Source organism: Pteropus medius, unplaced genomic scaffold (genome assembly GCF_902729225.1).
Source record: "Pteropus medius unplaced genomic scaffold, Ma_sr-lr_union100, whole genome shotgun sequence".
Classification (NCBI taxonomy): Eukaryota; Metazoa; Chordata; class Mammalia; order Chiroptera; family Pteropodidae; genus Pteropus; species Pteropus medius.
The window spans coordinates 33855675-33881939 of NW_024340696.1; the positions used below are offsets into that span (position 1 = coordinate 33855675).

The 26265-nt window shown below is 37.7% G+C and overlaps 1 protein-coding gene across 1 annotated transcript in view; it reads left to right on the forward strand.

Annotated features, from left to right (window-relative positions):
* Positions 1-26265, forward strand: part of SLC35F1 (solute carrier family 35 member F1) — a 348203-nt gene that overhangs the window by 266192 nt on the left and 55746 nt on the right. Inside the window, exon 3 of the mRNA XM_039871174.1 lies at positions 11621-11748. Within this exon, the coding sequence (XP_039727108.1) occupies positions 11621-11748 (128 nt within the window). The remainder of the gene's footprint in view (positions 1-11620; positions 11749-26265) is intronic.

Genomic DNA, 26265 nt, shown 5'->3' on the forward strand with positions numbered 1-26265 from the left:
TCTCTCTCTCTCTCTCTTTCTTTCTTTCTTTCTCTCTATCTCTTTTTTTTGGTATATGTGTATGCGTGTGTAGGTAGTGTTATTTTCTTCCATCAGGAAGCACATAAAGCATAATGCTTGGTTATCTGTAATGCTAGTAGCTCGATTTCAATTTATTACAGGGTACAAAATGATATTCTCATTCTCTCCTTTATTTCCTTTATTAGCTAGAATATTACCATAAAAACAAATTTCCTCTCATCTACTATTAGTCACCTATTGGTATAGTTCATATAAGAATCTCAGGGAAAAAACTATTCTTTTCTTTCACTTACCAATTTTCAAAATAATGAGTTGGCTTACTAACACTTTCCAATGATAAACAGTTTTTTCTTTTTTGGTATTTGGTGGTGACTGTTGTTGCTGTTGCTTTTAGATTGATTATAAACTTGTGGATTTAAACATATCTGATACATTTTAATCCATTTCAGTTGTTATCTTTATATGAAAGACTCTTGGAGTTGGCCTCTGAGTCCCTTTGACACAACCATACTCATTTTTAATTGCTTCCTTGCTCCTTTGTATGATAAGATGTTACAGACTCATGTTACATTTCTTGACCCAGATCTGCAATCAACCATTTCCCCAAAGATCATTTTTGCTTTTAGCGAAAACTGGTATTTTAAAATGATAATCTGGGTGCTATGGTGTTCATTGCCACCAGGTTAATAAAGTGGAAACTGTCTAATGCCATAAATATATTCTTCAATATTTTCAGGTGGAAATATACATACATATATATATATTCTAGAAGTAGTGGATAAAATTACTTCATTGCTCAGAAATCGTCACATTGTTTCTACTGAAATTCAGAAAGAGCATATAAATAAAATATTTCTGAGTTGTTTTATATAATTTGTCATGTAAACAAAAAGCATCATTCTTCCAGTAGTGAATACTTTGCAGTAAAAGTCAGGACAGACCTTGGACAAATTACTTAACTTCTACCTCTAATTTGATGATCTGAAAAATACTTTCCTCATAGGACAATTAATAACAAAGCTATTATTTACCATGTATTTACTGGAAGCCAGACACTTTATATATATTTTCTTTATTTAAGTTTTAATTCTTTTTAATGTTTTTCTATATCTCAGAAGGTACAATACTATGCGTTCTCCAGTTCTTTAATGATATCATATGGTTTACTTTTTTAAAAAATAATTTTTTAATTTTTCAATTATAGTCAACATATAATAGTATTTTAGTTTCAGATGTACAACATAGTGGTTAGACATTTATATAACTTATGAAATTATCATTCCCATAAATCTAGTACCCATCTGACACCATACATAGTTATTACAATGTCTTGACTATATTCCCTGTACTGTACTTTATATCCCTGTGGCTATGATATACTTTTGAATAAATAATCAATTATTTTCATAATTTCTATTAAAAGTACATTATTATATTCTACTTCACATGTACATGAAATTGAATGCTATATTATACTCAATTTAAAAGTAAGGAGATTTGGGTGGTGAACACACCATGCAATGTACAGATGATGTATTATAGAATTGTATACTTGAAACCTATGTAATTTTATTAACCAATGTCACCACAATAAGTTTAATAAAAAACACATTTTCTCAATTAATTCGTACAGCAACATTTTCAAATAAGTAATGTTTGCTTCATTTTATAAATCAGTAAACCTTTTCCAAGGTGACACACAGCTGGTTAGAATCAGAATCAGTATTTTAACAAAGGTCTGTCCAGCTCCATGCTTTTAACCTAGAATATAGGGTGGCAAGTAAATGAGAGAATAAATATATGGTGCCTCTGGCCCAGAGCTTGACAAATGGTGTTCAATAAAAAATGAGTTACAGGTGACAGAAGTGGCCTTGGTAGATCTGTGCTTGGCATTCAGGTTGAGAGATGGGAGGGTGGACAGGGGAGAGAAGGCTGACCAGCTTTCTGCTGTATAGGGCTTCTGACCTGTTAACACTCTTGCTAATTTCCCATGTTAGGTCTAACCTATGTGTCCACATGACAGATGCTCTCATGTCCGAGCTCAAGGTCAGCCCTCAAGAGTTCAGGCTGTCACCTTCTGTCATGTTGTCTTTTGAATATGCTCAGCAAGTGGCAGGAGTCCGGAGGCAAGCCTGCTTTGGCTTCTTCCCCTTACATTGTGTGTCATTTGCAGCTACATAGCTCTTTGTTCAAAACAAAATTCACAAAACTGACAGATTCATCTGCTAATGTCGGGTAGCATCAGAGCCAATTATAGGAAACCTCTAAAAGGCGAGTAGGGTCACATTTTACAAAATGGGATAAAGAAAAGGAAAATAGTCTTGTCATTAAAAAGGACAAGTACATTTTCCTCTCAGCAGGCTCACCCTAGGAAAATAGAGATTTATATTAGTACATAGTTTCATTATGATTGCTTTGAATAATTTCAAATCAAAGCATCACTCCCCCACACAGCCAACCTATCATTAACCATTTTGAGTGAGTGAGCAGTGTTTCCATTGTAAGTGATATCTTTATAATGACAGAAAATTTAGGTGTAAAGTACAAAGTTTTTACACTCTTTCAAGATAGCAGATAATCACCTGGAAAGGAGACTAGTTGTTTTAATTTGAATTCAGACCTGGAGAGTTCTGAGATGCACCTAATATGTACTCAAGCCTTGAGCAAGAGATGTACAAATTTACTTGGGTTTGAGGAAAACCTACTGCAGAAGTTTAGGAGCACGGCCCCAACACTACCCTTATTTCAAACAGAGTTTAGGCCAAACGAGAGTTTAAAGTCCACGAAAGACCACTCTCTCTCTTGATACCAATTGCAAACTTGAGGGCAGGAGAGCCCCCTAAAACTACCCTCAGATTCAGTAATTTGCTAGAACTCACGGAACTCACTGAACACTATTATACTCATGGTTATAGTTATTACAGGGAAAGGATGCTGATGAAATTCAAGATAAGAAGCACATAGGGCAGAGCCCAGGAGAAGTACCAGGTCCAGAGCTTCCATTGTCCTCTCCCTGTGGAATCAGGATATGTTGGTTTCCCAGCACCAATGTGTGACAATATGGACAAAATATTGCCAACCAGAGAAGTTTGTTAGAACCTCTGTGTTCAGGGTTCTTACTGGGGCTCCATTGCCTACTTGCCTGATCTCAGTCTCCAGTCTCTGGGTGTGACCAAAAGTCCCCACCCTAAATAGCACTGTTGGTCTTTCTGGCATGGCCAGCCCCTCTCCTAAATCATATTGTTAGCTTAAAACAAATCTCAGACCTTTTGGGGGGCAAGATTAAATTATTTACTACACAGCTACATTATATAGGAGGTTTGGCATGAGAAAAGACCAGCTATAATAAAAATCAGGATAATATTAACAAAAGCTACCTGCCAGGCACCATGTCAAGCATTATACAGATATCTCATTTAATCCTCACAAACACTCTGGGAGGCAGGTCCACTAGTAGTTCCAACATATAGATGAAGAAAATTAAGATTTATAGAGACTAAGGTGTATAGCAGCATCATACACCAAGTACGTGGAAGAGGCTGGGTTAGAGCTCACTGCTGAGTGGCTCCCTCCCCACATTGCCCTGCCAAAGGGAAGGCATGGCTGCCATATACACAACTCCAAAAGACACCATTATTGTTGTCTTCTCTGAGAAAATTGCCTCCTAGAGTTGGGAAACTCAGCAGCCCTGAAGCAAAGGGCCAGCCTGGCAGACTCACTACCTAAAGCAAAAGCAAGGAATTCTTGGAGAGAATTTTCAGAGCAAGAGCCTGCACATATAGATAATTGCAAAAGATACAACAAAGTTAAAATGGTCCCCAAAGGATGATCACTCAACAAAAGGCATAAAGCGAACAGGAGTTTGGGGGAGGAAGATGTGCTCAATTTCAATAGGTTAAATCTTTGTTGTTAGATGATATATATTGAATAAATGTGTCTATTACACCTAGAAATATGAGAAAGAAGTGTTGGTTTGTGTTTGATCATGCAGCAAGTTAACATTTTTAAGATTTTCAGATTCTTCTTTTAGTTATTGATAGTGACAATGTTTAGCCATTCTACCAGGTTTATTCTTTTATAGGCTGTTTTTCCAAGAATATAAGATAGATGCTCTGTATACTTAGTTTTAAAAGTCTGGATGGGATTGGTTTATGGGCATTGTTGAGTTCTCATGCGCTATTTTCATTAAGAGGTAAAGCAACCCACATGTAAAGGTATTAGTCAACAGAGTTTAGTAATTGGTATGCAGTTTTCATATGGGTTTATAGATATCCTGAAAAATTCTTTATTTGTTTATTTGCCTATTTGTTTTAACTGCCTGTATGATAAAATTAGGCAAACTTACTATAAATTTTTATATTTATATGAAGAAGAGAATGTTACCAATTGTGTTTTCTCTCCTAAGACACATCATCACCATAGGAAGTTTGGGGATTTTGGAAAAGCGTACAATATTAACGTGCCATATAACACCATATATCTTAGCTTCATAAAAGATGACAGCTTAAAAAGTCTAGAAAGAAAAAGTTTCTAATATTTAAGTGATTTAGTTCATGTTAAAATGGTAAAATACACTGAAAATGTTGATATGTTGAGACTTTCATTTTCATATTTTATTTGCAATGTGTAAATATTTTTGTCTCAAGAAAAAATAGATTAAGTTCATAACTAGAGCTAGAATATTGTTAATTATCAATGCCAAAAATGTAACTTTGAAAGAAATAAAATTAACTTACTGTTAAGAAACCTATCCTGTATGCAATCATATGTACACATTTATGGGTTTTCTCCCATATTCAGCTTAAAGTAACAGCTACCAGAACACTATGTGAATATGATTCATTTTTTAGTTGCCTTTAGATATTTTTCCAAACCTTACTAGGCACTTCTAAAATCAGCCAGATAATTGAGTAGATTTAAAAGGTGTTCTTCAGCTATGATACCTGAATAACGAGATCTCACATTGAGTAACTAATTTGTCTAAATCATTATGTTAGGCAGAGTTGAGGATATGTGAAAAAGAGAATTAAGTTCTGAGGGAGACTGGGAAGGGATGGCAGAGAATTTGAGAAGGCTTCAGATGGCAGGTAACATCTAAACTGAGTCTTGCAGCATCATGGGAAACTGAATAAGGAGGTGTGAAAGGAACAAAATGGGAACTGAGGCAGTCTCTTCTCCTCTTGACTTTCTTTGAACCCCTCTGTGTGGCTTTCTCTTTTATGTCTTGCCTGCCCATCATGTGCAGCTTGTGTGATAAGAGGGACATTGGCAACACCTCCTCAGAAGCCCCTACCTTGGAAAGGCCTAATAAGACTAGAGTTTCAGGGAACAACGCCAATTTTAGTTAGGGACTCAGAGAGAAGGGGTATGTTCACATGGCCTCCACTCCCGATCAAGTGTTAAGATCCAGCAGATCCAAATAAGGGTCTGGACCAGCGGAGAGGTGTCAAGAATGAGGCCTCAGCCTGCCTCCAGTTTGAATAAATGTCATATGTGGGTACCAGTGTGATCCTGCACAACTCGCCTGAGTAAGAGACAGAGTATGTGTGGCCAAAGCCCTAAAGAGTAATTAAGAAAGTTCACTTTCCTGGCTTCCTCTCTGCAGTATCTGCCACACGTGGCAAACCAGTGTGTGGTGAGACTGGTCAAGGATTCTAGGATTCCGGGACCCTGCCAATTGCTGTCATGTCTGAGCACATACTTTGCTTTAGATGTTAGCTTAAACACATCACTCGTGCTAACTTTAATCTATAATATCCTATGAGATAGTTGTTAAATTCCCTATTTTATAACAGAGGAATCGAGGTTCAGAGCCATTAACCAAGTTATTCAGTGCCACATAGCAGGGGGCAGTCTATGGTCAAACCCAGGTCTGTTTGCTATCAAGGCAAAACATTAAACTGCCTTTCATGGTATTTCTAATCTCATTTTCTGGCTCTAATAGTAAAAATAAATGAAAGAAAATAAAACAAAATTTAATCTTCATAATTTATCTTTTTTTTTTTTGTATTTTATTCTTATACTCGAGTTTGTATTATGAAGTGCAGTTGGTTCCAATCCTTTTTGTGAACAATTGACATTTTCATTTTCTAATTAGTACATTTATTCTATTCACTTTTCTGACTAAAGAGAATTATTTTGAACTCTACATTCTAATTCTAAATTTCAGCTTTTAAAGGTGACTAACTAAAACCTCCATCACAAACAATTCTTTTTTTCAAATTCACTAATCAATACTTAAACATTTCCTTTTGGGTTCTGGTAAAGAAAGATGGCAATAGGGCTTCAAATTGTGAGCCAAGGAAGTATCCATTCAAGCAAGGGTCTCCCCCACTGTGTGAGGGCTTTGCTATTCCTGCAGACTCTGTGCAGTGCGTGCTGTGTACTGTTTTTGCATAAAAACACCAAGAAAGATCACACCACCCATGACAGCCGTAATGAAAATGAGGTCCCAAGAATAATGTAGCTTCTTGCTCCCTTAGCTGAATTCACCTCGGGTGCTGTCTGCAGTTTTTTTATTATCTGCTCAGACTACCACTGGGGATGAACAAGAATACTACGAATCAAGGCTATTCTGTCTTCCAGTCACTGTCATGAATGTGGACCATGTTTCAGTGTTTGTAAAAAAGTATTCTCTTCTTTCACTCAACATTTATGAAGCACCACCTTTCTCACCCCACCCAATGTGTGGCCATTGTTATTATGTGTCAGACTTTAGTGAGTAATTGGACATTTCTAAGCCATAAAATTGATTTAAAGCCTATTTTACATTTAACAAGGTAAACTGTCATGGGCTTAGATCAGACAAGGAGACATCAAATCTTTAATACTGAACTGATGGTGATGGAACACATACTCATCCCTGAGCCTCTTCAAGAGTGGACAGTCACCTGTGTGACTGGGCACTGGAAACTCCAGGGGGCGCCATGCACATCATCTTCGGTGCAATGGGCATCCCCCTGGAGTTGGCAATGGGGCACCCTGCAGGTGAGTTTGGACAGGTAGGTCATGAAGGATCCTTTAATGAGAAATGCATGACAACTGAGGACAATGCCACAATTACAAATCGGTGAGGCAAAATAATACAGTACTAACGAGTATGAAGCCTAGTGCCTGATGGTCATGAATTCAAATGCTAGCTTATTTATCTGTGTGACATTTTGGGCAATTTACTTAACTCCAGGCCTCAGACTTGTCATCTGTAAATAGGTGTAACAGCAATATCTACTATATAGGGATATTATGAGGATTTAGGTAAGTTCATATTTGTAAAGCATGTAAACGTTGCCTGATATATATTATTATATAAGTATACATAACAAAAATTCAAAGATAAATTTGATTAATCATCCTGTCGATGCTTAGTAAAATTAGATATGAATCACATGATCAAGAGTGTCAATAATTTCTCCCTTGTTTCTAAATTATTGAAGTAGTTATTGTTGCTGGAATGTTATTACTTCAAATTAGAAAATTTTTATTTTAATTATGTTTTACACATTTGTGAATATTTGCATAGTCCACAGTCCCTTAAAAAGAGAATAAAAATAAGTTAAAATTACATACCAATTATAGAGCTACACATGCACAAGGATGTTCTTTGCTGTGCTGTTCCTAATAGAAAAAAATTAGAAACAACTTAGATGCTTATCAGTGGGTAAATTGTGACATATTAATAAAATGTGATAATATACATTGTTTAAAATAAATGAGTTAGCTCTACATGAAACAATAGGAATACATTTCAAAAACAGTGTTAAGCATAAAGAATCCCAGAAGGATGACATGTACAGTATATACAATAAACTTTCATTTAAAGTTTAAAAACATGCCAAAGAAAGCTAATTACCATTTTGGATACATACATATGCAGAGATGTGTAACAAAAACATGAACATAAAGGATGCACAACAGCATCAAGATGGTGACTTGAAAAAGGAGGGAAGGGCTTGGAATCTGGCCGTAGCAGAACTGGGGCTTCAATTTCATCCATAACATTTTCTATTAAAAAAAAAAAGTATATCTGAAGCAAACATAGCAAATTGTTAACATTTATTAAATCAGATTGGAGGTTACCTTATCACATTATTCTCTAATCTTTTTATCTATATTTGAACATATTGATAATAAAAATAATAAACAGAATCCATTCAAATCTTCTAGTTAATTTTTTAAAATAATTTTAAAGCGTTAACACACCACCAATTGTGCTGGTATTTCTTATGGATGGTCCTATTTCAAGAGGTTTAGGGAGCACTTTGGCACACGGGCTCTAAAAGATGCATTTTCATTATTCTCGAAAGAATTTTAATGGCCTGTTGTACATCAGTGTTAATGAGAGCCATGTAGATAAATCCCTAAGCAGTCCTTTTAAGGGCTGCATTTCTTGCTTACTCGGCGGGCGGGGGGTGGGGGGAGGAAATCACTCACCATCCTGAGGAATTCTACTAAGCAAATGTTTTCGGGTGCTTCAGATGAAATAATATGGAAGCATTTATTTAAGGTGTTTTACTTTGCAAACATTTTTGGCAGAACAGCAAGGCAACTAATCATTCCTGTGAATCTATGTAATGAGTTACACTTTGAATGTGTTATTGATTGGTAGAACAAACAGCACCGTGACCCAGATTTTCAGTATTACATACTGACATGTGGCTGGGGTGCTCTGAGTTTGGCAATCCTCTGTTCATTGTTTAAATTAACTGGGACAATGACCTGTGACTATAGAATTGCAGCTTTGTGGTTAAATATGCATCGACCTTTTTATATTCTTTGTATAGTGTAAAATGGTTACCATATTAATTTTGTCAGATGTTGTCTGCATTCTAATTAGAAAACAATTTTCATTGTCTGGAACATGAATGTTTATAGTAGATATATTTTAAGTACCTCAATTTGAATGCTATTTAGCAATGCTAAGGTTATTAAACGTGAAATTTATCCATACATTCTTTATTATTTATTGGCTGCTCACTATGTACCATTGGGTCCTGGTGATGAAGTGATGACCAAGATAATGCCACTCTCTTTAAATTGTTAACAATCTAATGAGTAATGGAGTAAAAAAAAAATAGATCATTTTAATATAGCAAGATAAGTACTATATGTGGGATATGCAAAGGATGTTAAAGGACTACATTACAGGGAAACACAACTCAGTCTAGAAAGATCAAGGTGAAAGATCAAGGAAGGCTTCCTGGTGGTAGTGTCTATGTTGAGCCTTCATTTGGAAACTAGAGAAAGAATAATCCAAGCAGAGGAATCAGCACCTGGAAAAGCCCGGAGACAAGATAAGCGAAAGCATACTTTGAGCCAAATGTCTGGGTTGTTCCTTTGGTATGAAGAGTCTTTACTACTCTGGGGTTGTCATCTGTCTTTGGAATTCCTAGCTCAGGTCTTGCTGAGGATAGCCATGGAATGTCAACCATCTGAAAAGATGAGATTTGATCCTCAGCCCAATGTTCACGCCCCATCCAAAACCAATTAAATAAGAATCTCTGAAGCCTGATCCCAAGCATAGAGATTAAAAAAAAAAAAAATCTCTCAAGAAGATGTGCATATTTAGTCAGGTCGAGAATCACTATTTACAAGATTAATACTGAGTGGTGCATTGACTTATCAAATGTGTAGGAAAGTAAGAAAGGCAGAAATGCTGTTCCTGGGCATTGCCCAAAATGAGATGGCTGTAAAGAAATGACCTTGGGGATCATATCCACCAGCTATGCATCTATGTGCAAAACAACAATAACCATAACTTGTAGTCTAGAACTGGCTCTAGACATATTCAAATAGCATTTTACACTTTTTTCAGTTCAATTACTCATTCATTCTAAAACACTTAGGGAACCCTTACTATATGTCAGTATGCTAGGAGTCTTACCATCCAAAAACTACCAGTTTAGTAAAGAGACATTTTCTATAGCCACAATCATGTGACAGGACTATACAAAGCTAAGTAAAAGTTGCCCAGTTGGGGAGTGGTGTCAGGCAAAATACCTGACTTTTGAAGGATGAACAGGAGTTAACAATTCACTGAACTAGAAAGATCTTTATTGTGCTTGGAGCAAAGGATATGAAAAGTATGGCTTCAAAATGAGTTCTGAAAACTGTGTTAGCTACGAAAGGTCAAGAGACCTCTCCATCCTTGTTGCTAACCAGCCACAACCCACACTGGCATTCTCTATGTGGCTCACTGGAGGCTTCACAAGTCTCCATAAGGTTGAAAAGACCACCCATATGATGGTCATTGGAATAAAACAAAAGGCAAAAATCAGGAGCTCAAAGTTCTGAAAGTGACCCAGAGACAGGTGAGGATGTGGAATATGTTGACCTTCTTGACGACCCACTAAAGCACAGCTATAGTGCTGAAGGTGTGTGGCACTAGGTAGCCAGCCTCTGAGATGGTTCCAATGATCCCTGCCTCCTAGCAGTCACACCATTATGAAGTTCTCTCCTTTGAACGTGGGCTGGACTTATTGACTCTCTTCTAAAGAATAGAATTGGGTGCAAGTGTCACTTATAATATTAGGTTATAAGAGAGACTATGGCTTCTATCTTGAGTTTTCTTTCTCTCTTTCCCTACCCCAATCCCCTCAGACAATCCTTCTGATGAGACTGCATCCATGGCTGACAACTTGGGTGCAACTTAGTGACTGACCTTGAACCAGAGGTACTCAGCTAAGCTATATCCAGATTCTTGACCCACAAAGACTATGAGATAATAAATATTTGTTGTTTTAAGCAGTTATGTTTTGGAGTAATTGGTTATGCAATGGATGGTGAATACAATCATCATTCATTTAGGGTTTCTGCATATTCCATATCCTCTCTGAAGATCTCACAGGTTGGCTCCAGCAAGCAATTATTGTTAAAAATCACAATGGCCCCTTGAGAAATAAGGTTTATTTCAGGCCTAAAATATGTAAAAATAAGGATGAATAACTAAGGGATTCAAAATCTGCCTTGATACTATCAGTTTAAGAGGCAAGGCATGAAGATTACAGTTGTTGGCAGTATTAAGACCGTGGTCTCATGACACTCTTCCATCTGAGAGGGATCCTACTTCCTACCTCTTTCCATCACCCACACAGCAGCAAAGTGTAATGTTCAAAGCATGTCATGTTCAAAGCTGAATGAGCACTCAGGATGGCATCTTGTATCTTACAGATCTGGGGCCAAGCATAACCCTTTGTCCATTGGGCTACTCTCTCTTCATTTTTCTATTTTACCACAGTCCTGAAGTTTAGGATGATTTGGACTTTGTGTGTTTATGCAGCCTTTCTGGCCCACTTTTCTTTTTATTTTAACATAATATAATTTTTTTTTCAAATGCTCCTGAGAAAATGTTTTACATGGTGAGCTAAAAACCTGCCAAGTCTTATTCTGGCATAGAAACCAATTTGAAGAGTCGAATCTACAGTGAAGACTATTAGCTAGGTAAAAACATGTCAACCTTTGACATACTGATTCATTTGTTTAATTAAACATTTGAGAAGGTATGGTAAAAAATATAATACTATAATATTTTAGAATCCTTCTAAATACACAGTTTATTATGTATTCAGAATCTAACCCATTTCTTCTCAACTTTGTAACACAGGAGAAGAAAACCTCCTGGCAATTTTACGACGAAGATGGTGGAAGTATATGATCCTGGGACTCATAGACCTGGAAGCAAATTACCTGGTGGTAAAGGCCTACCAGTACACGACTCTGACCAGTATCCAGGTACTGATGGCTCTCCTTTCCTTCTCAGCTTCCTCAGTTTCCAAGTGTAGTTTACTTTTAGTTTAGTCACTTGGGAAGCTGAATACTACTCTGTAAGTTTTGCAACGAGAGGGAAATTCGCTGTGTAAAAATTAACCTGGGCTTGATGTTTTATTAATTTTTCCTAATTCAAGTGTAACTGGACATCTTTTTCCTCTTCATTCTTAACACACCACAATAACCATTGACAATGAAGGAAAATAATTTGTAGCTATAAATACTGCCAAATAATCTTTTGTCAGTAGGAGAATTATTAACAAGCATGGAAATAAACCTATTTTAATCGCAACGTATAACATTTCAGAATATGTTCATGGACTCTGGTTAAGTAATCGAAATGCTTAACAATCTTTTCTTTTAGCTTTCCTTTTGTGGATACTTTGCAACCTGAAAGGACAGAATTTTTCCTAAAGAAACAAGATTTAAATTCCTAAAATGTGTTATGCATGAAGATAGTCACGGTGTCCTCTCTCTTCTTTGCTTTTACATGCATGTGTACATACACACTCACATAATTGCAAGTTAAAATTAGTTTTTCACAATTTTCTCCAGACACTACCTATATTCTTCATTACACAGTAAATAATAAGCTTGACTATTTTTGTTTCACACTTATTTTCTTTTTATGGCAATATTTTGAATTTACGCTCATTCCAAAGCTCCAGGATGAAAATGAAACATTGTTCACCTATTAGATTTTACTTAGGTTTCATACCTCAACAACATTTCTGCCATCCTAATAATTTGCTTAGAAACAACAATAACAAAATGAGAAACCAACAATCAGATAAACCACCTGAATAAATTTAGGTTATACAGATTGAATAGGAAGTTCCCTAAACCGGATTTAGATGAGACTACATGCTCCTTTCCGCATGCCCAATGAGAAACAGAAAGAATGCTTACCTACAACCACTGAGGAAAAGCCCAGAGCTCTGTTCTGATGGGATCACACTGATGACAGGGGATTGCTGTGAGCTAATTGGCATAGACCTGACCTGGACTCCCTGAACTAATACAGGATGTAATTTCTCTGATTGATTTAGACAAATATTTCTCAATAGAAGTACTACTGGCATTTTGGGTGGGATAATTTTTCACGCTGTGTGTCCTTTTCCTACTTTATTGATCATTTAACATTCCTAGACCCTGACACTACATGCCAATAGCATCTTTTTTAGCCTTTGAAACAACCAGAATTGTTCCCACAGATTTCCAAATGCCCTCTAGCAGACAGGTACCATCTCTGGTGGAGCATCGCAGGCTCCAGCACTCACTCCTAGAGTCAGGGTGGGATCGGTCCCACCCAACCATATATCTATCACCCACTGAGGAAGAGGTGAGGTGGATAGATGCTGGAGTAACAGCCACAATGCCGCTACATCCAGCCTAGTGCCTGCCTCACTTCGGTAAGCCCCACAATGGCAACAGCTCTCTCTCACCTGTGCTTCCGTGAAACTTTGTTTTTCAGCTCTGTCTCCACAACCTGTCTTACTCAAGAATGATGTTTGAATATTCCCATCTACTCCACCAAACTGTGAATTCTTTCACAGCAAGGATGATTTCTTACTCACCTTTGAATTTCTAGTAACTAGTAGAAAACTGAGCCCGTTACTTGGTACTCAATAAATGTTCAAAGAAGTTAACGAAATTGCATTGATTTCCAGTATTTTGTGGCACAGAAATTCCCAGCAGTTCTCTACCTAAATGTAGAGTCTTCTGGAATGTCTATACAAGTATAGTGGGAGAATGAAGAAAGGAATGCTGGCTTCATGGCAGAACCGGCCCATTAGTTCGTAGTCAAAAATTATAAATGGACCTAGGGGAGAATGAGGAGGAGGATTCCCCCTTTGGAAATATAGTTGACTTCTATTTTTTCTGTTAAGCATTGAAAAGTCGCAACCAATTGCTGGTTTCTTAAGTTCTATGAGGTTTTTTCAAAAAAAATTTTTCAGTGTTTCAATTTTTCATGATTTTGTTGTTGTTGTTGTTAACAGTGACAATTTATTCTTAACAACTGGTGCCCTGGTCCTCAGGTGTTTAGCTCAACTCACATCATCCACCACCACTAATCCACCCAGTCACTTCTCTCAAATTAGCTATTTGACACTCTATTAATGCTGTATTCTATGAAAATTTTATTTTAATTCTGTGGAAAGACAAGAAAATAATAATTCCACTGAAATATCTGTTGGTTTTCATTGTAATTTATTGAGCAAGGGATGGGGGGAGTGAAAAAGTGAACTGATTCTCACAGTTCTAGAACCATTCTGCCACTTACAACAAATAAACCTATTAAAAAATAATAAATGGTCAGAACAAAATGCATTTGCTCTAGGAACCATGCCTGTAGTGCTGTTTAGTAATTTAACTCTGTTTACTCATTGCAAATCAGTGTAACTAACAAGGACCTATAATGATCGCCCCTTTTTCCTATAAATATTGAATACATAATATGTGCTCAGCCTTTAGCTTTTATTCATATTAATCAATAAGGAAAATACATTAGTTAAGAATCTGAAAAATGCACTAGTTATTGCAGGTGATTTAAAGAGAAATGATTAACTTAACCCTCTAGCAGCTTATAAACTTGAACAGAACAAGATGCACAATCTATTGATAGTAGCACCATGTATTGTAAGAGAACAGATATCTAAGTGCTACAGTTATCAAAGGAGGCAGAAATGATATTTATTTGCCAAGACAAGAAGGTATCCATTCAGATGAGTCTGTAAGATTGGATAAAATGTGGGTTCAGCTTCGCACCTGGAATGAGGAGCATGACAGAAGCCTGAAGACAGGAAACCTGAGGAATATGGTTGGAGAACAGCTATTTCAATTTGACTCATTAGGTCACTTAAAAAATAATTTCTCAGGAGGTTAGGGGTTAGGGGGCTGGGAGAAAGAAGTGAAGGGTTAAGGAAGTACAAATCAGCAGTTAATAGATAGTCATGGGAGCATGGCATAGGGAATGCAGTCAGCATTAATGTAATGGCTAGGTGGAAAGCCAGAGGAGAGAAAGAGCAATTAGGGGGATCGTTTTATAAACCGTATAAATATCCAACCCATGTACTGTATACTTGAAATTAATAATAAGATAAAATAAAAGATAGTAATTACTGAATACTTATATGTTTAATACAGTGTATCATGTGGTAAACACACTTGTGAGCAAAAATAGGCATCTGTATTCTCATGGAGTTTCCAGTCAAATGGGGAAGACAGCCTTTAGTGAAATAACCAAATGAATGGATATATCATAATAGGGCATACGTATTCTAAAGGAAAGCAACACAGTTCTATGAGAACATTTGTAAAAATCAACCTGACCTAACCTGGCGGGGTTGGAGAAGATTTTCCTAAAGAACTGATGGAGCCGAAATCTAAAAGAGGAGTGTAGGATTCATTGGGAGGGACAGAGGTCCAAGCAAAGAAGGCAACATGCTCAAGGCCCTGTGGTGGGAAGGACCATAGCAAGGATGAGGCTATGGACAAGTTCATGTGTCTGGGCATGGAGCATAGAGAGAAGAGTGGTACAAAATGGCCTGGAGGAGGAGGCACGGGCCAGAGTCCAGGAATCTTGATGGCCAGATCAAGAGTTTGAGTCTTTAGGCTAAGTGCTATGGAAAGCCAAATTTGAGTAGTACAGACAACTCCGGCTGTTGTATGGAGAACAGATTGAAACAATGGGTATTCATAAAGGAATAGAGGAAGATGATGCTGAAAAGTTAAGCCAGAGCCATATTATAGGAGCTCGTCAATGCCAGGATGAAGTGTAAGACTTAATTTTGTAGGTACTGGAGAACCATGAAGGTTTCCGAAGAAAGAAATGATAGGATGTGATCCAACAGCCTTTTTTCAAAGCACTTCTGTTTTAACAAGACAGTCTTCATTAGTGGTTGGCAGAGCACCAAATACTTTCGTGTTCCAATTCTCTTAATAACAGTGATGTAGAACAAAAAGACTTGAAAAGCCTTCCTTGCTTTGTCCTCTTGCCCTTTCATTTCATTCACCACACTTATGATTAAATGTCACTAACAATTGATAAATTAAGCTTGAGAGGAAAAATATATTTTTGAAACGATTACAGACTCGCAGAATTTCAAATATATAAAGATGTCTTTGAATTGTTCACACAGCTGTCCCCAATGGTGACATTTTATATGACTTTGTAGAATGTCAAAACCAGGATATTGACATTGGTACAATACTGTTAACTAGACTACAAACCTTATTCGGTTTTCATCCTTTTTTCCTTCAATCCATTGTGTGTGTGTGTGTATGTTTGTGTGTGTGTAGTCCTTTGCAATTCTGTGCAATTTGATCCCATGTACAAGCATACCTCATTTTATTACATTTTGCAGATATTGCATTTTTTACAAATTGAAGGTTTGTGGCAACCCTGCATCGTGCAAGTATGTTAGTGCCATTTTTTTAAAACAGGCTCAGATGATGGTTAGCTTTTTTTTAGCAATGAAATATTTTTAAAATAAGGCTTATATATTATTTTTTTAGACATAATGATATTGCCCACTTAATAGACTACAGTATAGTGTAAACATAACTTTTATACGCACTGGGAAACCCAACAATCTATGTGACTTGCTTTATTGTGATATTTGCTTTATCGCAGTGGTATGGAACTGAACCCTCAATATCTCCAAGGTATGTCTGTATGGGTTTTGTAACCACTACCACAATCAGGAAACAGAACTGTCCCATCACCCAGGAACTCCCTCATGGTACCCCTATGAAGTCACACTCATTTGATCACCTTCATCCCTTTCATCTGGCAATCCATTCTACATCTATATAATTTTGTCAACGGGAGAATGCTATATAAAATAGAATCACAGTATTTAACCTTTTGAGATTGGCTTTTTTCAGTAAGCATAATGCCCTTAAGTCCACCCAATTGTTGCATGTATCAATAGTCTGTTCCTTTTTGTTGCTGAATAGTGTTTTATGGTATAGAAATGCCACGTTTGTTTAAGCATCACCTGTTGAAGGACATTTGGGTTGTTTCCAGCATTGAGATTTTACAAATAAAGCTACATGCATGTGCAGGTTTTTGTATTAATATAAGATTTCATTTTCTGGGGTAAATGGTCAAAAGTGCAATTGCTGGATAATATGGAACTGCCTGTTTGGTCTTAGAAACTGTCAAACAACTTTCCAGAGTGGCTTTATCATTTTACATTCCTACCAGCAAATGTTGGAGAGATGCACTTGCTCCCCATCCTCACCAGCATTCGGTGTTATTGTTATTTTTTATTTTGGCCATTTAAAAAAGTGTATAATAATATTTCATTGTGGTTTTAATTTGCATTTCACTAATGGCTGATAATGTTGAACAGTTTTTGAAAAAAATAGTTCTTAACTTTGCCTTTACAGTTAGAAACTAGAGGAAGTTAACAATGGCAAAAGATAACATTTATGCGGGGAAAAAAATAATGAAAGAGACATCAAAATGAAGAAACCCAGTTTTCTTTATTAGAAAGTAAAAAGAGAGATGGTAATACTATAATGTTGGATTTATAAGGATTTTATTCTAAAGACACATTTGTGGGTTTGTAACTCTTGACTTGTACAGAATAAATAGGTTGTGCCTGTGACTTTGAGACAGATTAGCAATGACATTTGAATAAACTCTAAAAGCTATATTATTTTTATAACTCTGCTATATGAACCATTTCAGTAGAAATAATAGCTTTATTACTTCTCACCAAAAATTATTCATCTTTCTTCAGCCATGTAGTACTAAAATGCAAACAGATGAAATCAGTGAAATAAGAAAAAAGCAGGTCTTTCAAACATGATTGGTAATTAAAATTAACTCACAGTAAAAACAAATTCCAGTATTCTTGCTAAAAACCATGCTGAAAGGTCTGTACCACTGACACATCTCCTCCTTCAAACAGTGGATATTTCAGAGCTCTTCCCATGATTCAAGCAGTTTCCATTTAGAGCAAAGAACAAGAGAGAAATCCCTCTAACCCTGATTATTTCTTTCTGCCCCACTCTTCTGACATGGGCATGTTAACAGAATGACAGCCAGCAACCCCAGTGTGCCATGTGATTTCCAACCCTCAGACTAACACTGCATGGCATGTGCATGCAACACATGTGTAACATACAACACACACTGCAACTTTGTCTCGTCGCTTTATGTAACTCTCAGGCCTTTCTGAGTCCACCCTTTCTGAATTTTAGGTAGGCTCAGAATTAAGTTGTATCCGAGAGAGAGAAAAGCTGGATAGTTTGTACCTTCTTATGTGTCTCTGGAATCTAAAGTTTAAGCCATGTGAATAGACTTGGCATACAGATTTCTATATTGATTAAAAAAATGCAGCTGCTGGGGACACAACTACTTGTAAAACCTGAGTCCTGTTGTGGGCTGACAGTTACATTAACAATTAGAATATAGTATAGTAGTGTAATAAAAAAAAAAAAAGTATGTATTCAGCTTCGTGGAGACACCAGAGAGCGGTCTCTCCCACCCTCAAGATTCATGCAGCTGTGGTCCAATAGACAAGAAGTTATGACACACGAGAGAAAGTCACTAAGCAGACTTTATTTTTAGCCAACCTGAATCTCCACCTTTGTGGATGAGCTCAGAGGGAAAGCATGCCTGTTTACAGTAGAACCAGGTCCCATGGGCATGAGTTTATGATTATGAGCTCAAATTTTAAGACTATATTTTCTTTTTTATCCTTATTATTTTTACCTGTGCCTGATGCAGGGCTGTGGCAGTTTAATGACTATTCAAGAGCTACTTTAAAGTAGGTTTAAATGCAAAACTTTCAAAAGCAAAATTCTGGCCCCCTAAAGTGAACATGATATTTTGAATCTCTTTTAGATTTCTTAGATCTGTACTTCCTAGTCTCATGATTGTGAAAATAACTTAAACATATAACAGTTCAAATCTAAATTTTGCTTGGATGCTGCACCATTTTCTGTCAGCCTTTTGTCCTGATAAAGGTTATAGACCCTTGCTCGCTAACACTGTCTTCAATGTTTCTTTAGTTCCATTCCTATGCCCGTCACTAAACCTGTCTCTAAATGTGTTGTGCAGAACTCTTTTCCACAGAAGAGAGCTTCAGTTTCTACTTCCACTGACTCTGGGCCCATGGGCTGGTCCTCCAGCTGCTCTCGGGTAAAGCCATTGGGAAGCAAGGGAAGGGTCTCTCTCTTCTCCTATACTCTGTAAGAGCCATGTTTGCAAGACAGGAAAGCATGAATTTGATCCCGTCTTGACTCTATTTCTTCATCTTCATTTTCTGTATGGTAACTGTTACTTTCTACTTTATGTGATAGTTGCTTATTTACATATGTCCTTCCCTCTTCAAATGTGTAAGGTCCTGAAGGTGGGACCTGTGTACCTGGTACACAATAAGCACTGAATAAATTGTTGACATTTGAATAAATGCAGAAACAATTCATCTTTCTCTCCTTCGCAACATTATGTACATATAGATGTCTAAAATGTATGAAATATTGAATAAATAAGTTAATGAATGAAAGGATGAATTTTTAAAGGCCAGTTATTGAGCAAAGCAACACAAGTGACCTTTAGTACTTTTATTCTCATAAGTGCATTTATTCAGACAGGATCTAGATATGGAACTCCAAACACCTTTTAAGTATTCTGCTACACTCTGGGGATGTAAAGATGATGAAAAACTGTCCCAGCTCTTAAGAAGCTCAAGTGTTATAGGCATAGCGTGGATGCAGATTCGTTCGTGCTGTACTTGGATGTTCAAAGCAAATCTATCTCCTTTATCCTATAATTGATCTGATATTCATAGTGAACCTTTCCTCAAACACTCTCAAGCTAGTTTAAAGGCAACAGGAGGGAAAAGTAGATTAAATGTAAAATTTGCTAATTTCTTCCAGTTTAAAAACTTTCGCTTTTGGACACACATTTACTTAGCCTTTCAGAATTTTTCCCTTCCATACTTGTTTCTGAAGTACCATGTGGGTCTCTAGTGTGACCTTTGGCCTGTTGTTCATCCTTTGGCTTCTGCCGTCCACTGTGGAGTAGTTGTCAGGTTGTTGAGTATGCACCTGCAGAATGTGGGGGATGCTCTGCTCTTGGCATTCTGCTGGCCTCTGCTGCTCTCTCTGCCCCTCTCCTTGTTAATTCCTCCTTCCCTACTGCCCCCACCCACCCAACTTCCCAGATTCTTATTGATGCTGTGCACCTCCAGGTGTCCAGCTGTGAGTGCATTTGGCCTCCTGTCACATAGACCCTCCCATCCCACCTAGGGTAAGCCAGCCAGCACCCCTTTAAAGAGCACTCAGACTTCTGTGCATCTTCCAGCAAAACAGAAGTAGGAGGAACTACACAGCTCTGCTAACCACATTTCACGTCCAGTTGTTCTCGGCCATGGCTTCTTCAGGGACAAGCACGTCCCTCCTTCTCTCACATGAACTTCTTTGCCTCACATCCTCCTTCCAAAACACTAGGCCTCCTGGCTCAGCCCTAAGGGAGGCAGGCGCAGCCTTCTACATTCTGGAAGAAACTCTGACCTAGTTGGCAATAGAGATTCTTGATATGTTGGAGAGAGAATTACAAAATTTATAATCCCTTCTCTCTCCATGCACCTGACTCTCTAGACCTTTCCTTGCTAAAGAAGTCAATAAAGTCAGCTTTGTGTTTGAAAACTGATCAGTGACCTCTTTATTTTATAAAGGATGTGTTCTCTTTTTCCTCCTGGCTCAGTTTTACAGGTAGAAGTCTGCATGGGGAATGATTTAAGGAGGAAATTAAATTTCCCCCCAAAATTTATCCTATGTTGCTGAAGGGTAGATCTGTAAACAAATTACAATGCAGCGTAAAAAGTAGTAAAATGGAACTATGCATAAAATACCATAGATTACAGAGGAGGAGTGACTGAATCCACCAGTGATAGGGAGAACTCTCAAGGAGACATGCAGTGGAGTCTATAAACCTAGGTTTTATTAACAACATGATCTGACAGTAAAATAGTGTCGCTTGGTTCCCTGACAATTGTCAGCTCCAGTGGCTCATGTAGACAGGTTATAAATGAGATGCCTTTATATGTTTGTTCTCTCTCTTTCTCTCTCTCTCTGCTTCCCTCCTTCTCTCTCTGAGTATCAGTTTTCTGACCTGTAAGTAAAAATAAAAAGCCAGCCTGCTGATGTAGTCATTAGCATGCAAATGCATTCAGTGGTGAATGTTCCTCTACTACCCTAAGGCAAAAATAATGCAACAAACATTGTTCTGAACCTGCCACCTATTGCAGACATTTAAGACCTTCATCAGTGAAGTCCTCTACCCTTCCTACAAATAGACTTTTCAATAGTACCCCAATGGTCTTCCAACATTCTCAGACTTGTCTGAGATCCATGTGACACTCAATCAGCCAACCTGGAACACCCACGACTGTAGCAACACCCCCAATGTGCAGTAGATGCTCAATAAATGCCAGCTCGTTTTACTTACATATTTTCCACTTCATGTAGTCTTTCCATTGATCTAACTTAAGAAAAAAAATTTTAAAGATACGTGTTTCCTAAACCATCCCATCTTCTAATGCACTCTCATTCTTGGATAGAAAATTTAAGAAGAGTGATGAAATGTTCACAGATGCAGTGATCTAGATGAAAGAACTTGCTTGAGACACAAGGAGATTAGGAAACCCACATTCCAGTTAGCTTTGCCACTAATTGATTACTGTGTTACCCCAGATAAGACCATTTGCAGGTCAATAAAAGTGAAATCTCATAAATATTAATGAAATTACTGCTGGATACAAACAAAATTCCTCCAACCCACTCTTTTGGAGTGAAAGTACCAAGAGAAATTGCACAAGCAAATATAGTATTATCTTATTTGGAATTGTGTTTTCACAGTACCGGGGGCCAAACAAACCTTAAAGCCTTGGAATTCTGTTGTTTGGCTTATAAAATCAAAAAACTTTTCTCCAATGGTACGGATGTACCACCCGCTCTGCAATGAACATGTTCCTGAAATAATATTTCCAAATACATTTTTGTAAATTATCTATATTTTTAACATACTGGGAAATGTACAGAGTAGTTCTACTAAATTGAAAAATCATTTTGTATAATGAATAATAACATATTTTTTCCTTAGTTATCCTCTCCATATACTAGTTTGTGAAAAGTGAAACATTCTTAAGAGTCCAATATCATAAGGTACTGCAGATGGAAAACAGAGGAGGCCCCAAGATACCTTTATGGTCGCACAGATTCATCTGCTAGCCATTGACTATATTAGGCCTGCCAAACATGAATGTTCTGTACAGAATACAAGAGCAGGCTTCTCTTGCCCATCTGTGTTCACGTTTCCATTCTTTGAGAAGAGAATCCTGCTGGGAAGCTGTTGTCTCCGTGGTTACTAAGAGGCCAGAGTTCCCAGTGGTGTTTAGATGGGCTCCTCGGTGGAGCACCTTGGTGCTATTTGCCATGAACAGATGCACATGAAAACACTTTCATGCCAGCACTGGTTGCATTTGCAGAAGTACTCAATCACTACAGAAAATTCACTTTCAATAAATGGTTAAACAAGAAGGGTATCCTTGCACCTAGAAAAAGAAAAAGAAAAAATGTGCATAGTCTGCTTCCCTTGCCAATGCATCTGAAGAGGTGTGTTAGCTCATAAATCAAAAATCAGTAAAAGCCTGTGAGCTGCTTCAAGACTGAAGGGTATAGGCTTAAAACTGCTGAGACATTTTAAGACTCAGACAATGAGAATTTATAAAAACACCAACTTGTGAGAAAATAACAAAAATTATTTTTGTCCCTCTTCTTCCTGTCCTTCTTTTTGTTCATAAGTTCTTGGTTGGGGGCCATTTCCAATTCAAGAGCCCTTGAACAGGAAGACTTTGGCTGAAGCATTTTCTGGGGCTATCAAGTAGGAGGCTTTGAGATCAGTTTAGGAGTTGTGACACCATCTGGGCCAGAGAATGATGACAGGACCTAGCAAATGCACCAGGTGCTCTCCTCTAGCATCTCACGGCTGAAATTATCTCACTCAGCACCATTAGGCAGTACCAGTTACTTCAATGTCAGCAAATCTCCCCAAATAAAAATTATTTATTGCTTGAATATTATTCATTCATTCAGCATCTACTGTCTGTCGGGCAATGAGGTAAACACCTCTGTGCAGATGTTACCTTTTTAGCAAGTTCTTCTCTGCCCTCCCTGTTGACAATCACAAACTCTTGCCTGATTCAATACTCTCTACCTTCTCTCCTGTTTTATTTTTCCCCATACTTCTTATCATCATTGGTATGCTATATATTTTACTCGTCTCTTTTGTCTCTTCCTACATAAGATAGTAAATCCTGATAAGGAAGGAATTTTTTATTACCTATATTTTTATTTCCTATGATTGTTTGTGGCACTCAGCAGATGCTCTATAAATATTTTTGAAGGAAATAATAAAATATTTAAGGGCCCTACTGTGTACCAAGCACCATCCTAGAAGCAGGAGTTAAAACTGGGTGCAAGAGAGAAAAGTTCTTTTCTTACTGAAGATAATTGTGTTTTAGCATGACAAGTACAATTTACTAATACAGAGATTAATGGGAGACTCTGAGCGGGGCACTTACTTCCCACTTAGGAAGGCAGAAAGGGCTTCCTGGAAGAAGTATTGCCTAACCTGAGCTCTGAAAGATAACTTTGATTGGGCCAGGCAAAACAAAAAAAAAAAATGTGAGAGAGCTGGACATGAGAACACTAGGCAAGGAATAGCATGTGCAAAGAAATGAGTCAAGAAAGACCATGGTATAATAACTATGTATGGTGTCAGATGGGTATGACATTTATTGGATCACTTCATTAGTTATATAAACATTGAATTACTATGTTAGGTACCTGAAACTAATATAATACTGAATGTCAAATATAATTTAAAAATAAAAAAATATGTATATTAAACAAAGAAAAAAAGAAAGACTATGGTCTGTTAGGAAACGAAAAATACTTCAGTCTGGAGTTTGAAGACAGAAATGGTCAAAGAAGAGAATGAAGACAGATCACAAAAGGGCTTATATGCCACACTAGGGAATTGGGGATTAATCCTGAGAGTTTCTAGTGTCGGAATGACATGATGAGACTGGCAGTTTAGAAAGATCATTCGCATGATCTAAGGAAAGGGCAGATAAGATGGGACAAGTGAAGAGATTCTTGAGAAATATATGCCACTCAAAGACAGGACTTGATGACTTGTATAATGTTTGGGTGAAGAATAAGTATCAATGCATGTTTTACTCACTCATATGCTCAGCAAATATTTATTGAGCAAACATTGCATACACTTTTCTATGAGTGCTGGACACATTGTATGAAGAAGGTAGTGCTCTTGCCCTCATGATGCTTTTCTTCCAAGTCATGCTTAGTTAATTTTCTGTCTCTCCCACTAGAATATAAGGGAGTGAGATATGTAAAGATATTGAGAAGTGAGGTCTTAGCCAAGAGAACAGAATTAGTGTCATGAGCATGGCTTTTTAAGAAACAGAAAGAGTGAATGAAGTTACTCATAGTGAGAGATGATATTGAAGAAGGAGGTAAGGGCTAGAATAACCTAGGCTATTTACATACAAGACTATGGAATTCAACGAAAGGAGTTTGGGTTTGTTCTGAGGAAAACTGTTAGAATGTTTAGGGCAGAGGATTACTGTGACCTAATTTGTATTTTTAGATCACTATGGCTGTATAGAAGCAAGAGTGGACATTGTTAGATGGTTGGGAGGATACCGACTGAAAGATAATGGTGACTTGAAGCCAAGTGCTAACTGTAGAGGTGCCTGGTGGTGGTTGGAGGCATTTGCACGATAAAGACAACAGAATTTTCTGAGCGCTCATATGAGAGTGTGGGGGAAGTTTGAGAGAAAAAGAAGAGTCAAGAATGATTCCTTAATTATCAACTGAAGCCACCTGTTTGTGCCATGTGGTAAAATAAGGAAAACTGGGGAAAAGCTGTGTAGTAAAAATCAAAATTCTGCTTTGTGTAGGTTTGCGTTTCCTGTTAGACATCTAGTCAGAGCTTAATGTAGGTGGCTGGGTGTCTACATCTGGAGTTCAGGTGAGAGGTGGGAACTGGAATTATGAATTCAGAGGTCATTTTCTTATTGATGGTGCTGAAAGTCATGGTCTGATTAGATCACTAGTGGAGTGAGTGTAAATGTAAAAGAGAAGAAAACTGAAAGTTTAGCTCTGGGACACACCAACATTCAGAGACTGAGGAAAAGTGGACTGAGAAGAAGAGGCCAGTGTGGCAAGAGGAGAACCTGAAGAGTCAAATATGTCCTGGAAGCAAGTCAAGAAAGTGTTTCGAGAGGGAAGGAATGACCCCTAGATGTCACACATGCAGGGTTCAGACCTGTGCAGCTAAGTCTCTAGTGGCCCCATCCACTGAGAAAAGAATCATGTGAGAAGGAACAATTTGGGGACAAAGACATGAGTTATACATGAACCTTGCTGAGCTGTAGACATTTTTGGAACATCCACATTAAATCGGCAGGTGGTTATATGGCTCTTGAGTTTAAGAGATGAATCTAGATTTGAGATGTAGATCTGGAAGTCATCAGCCCAGAGATGACCTTTAAAATCCAGGACAGTAGGTGAAATGCTTCAGGATAAAGGTGGAGAGATGTGAAGAGACACTATGGCAAAGTCCTAAGAGCACAGCGTTTGAGAGGTGAAGTAGATCCAAGAACCCATAGACCAAGAACCCATAAAGGAGTCTATGAAGGAGGCTTGTGAGGCAAAATGAAGGGCAGGGACCTGACAGGTAGAGGGCCAGAAGAAGGAGGGAGTGTCAGATGCTGTGCTGGGTAAGGGAAGGACTAAAATGTATCTGCTGGTTCCAAAACAGGGGATGTATTTTTGAGCAATTTAGATTTAGTTTGGAGAACAGAACACAGATTGAGCTGAGCTGAGGGGTTGAATGGATATTGAAGAGATGGAGATGGTGGCCGAATGCGACTCTTCAAGAAGCTTGGCAGGAAAGGAAGTAAGAGATGGGTGACAGCCAAAGGGTGGCATATGTAGAATGTGAAAATAAGAGAGCTAAGAACTGAACCCTCAGACACACCAACTTTGAGAGACAAAAAGATCAAAACAAGTCCACAAAAAGACTGAAAGAACGAAAGGCCAGACATGTAGGAGGGAAAAAGACAGATAGATAAATCAAGAGAAGAAAGAATTAAAAGAGGGACTGGTCAGTAATGCCAAATGCCGCAGAAAGGTTTAGTCAGAAGTGGCCATGCAGTGTAGCTTGGTGATCGTGGCGAAAGGACTTGTCAATATTGATGTAGCTTGAAGAATGAATGGGGCCGAGATACCAGAGGCAGTGAGTGTAGATTAATCTTTCTGGGAGCCTGGCTGTGAGGAGGGAAAGATAAATAGCTACAGAACAACTGGGCATCAAGGGTGAGATCAGGGCATTCCTATACAGCGAAGGAAAACAGCCAGCAGAGAGGG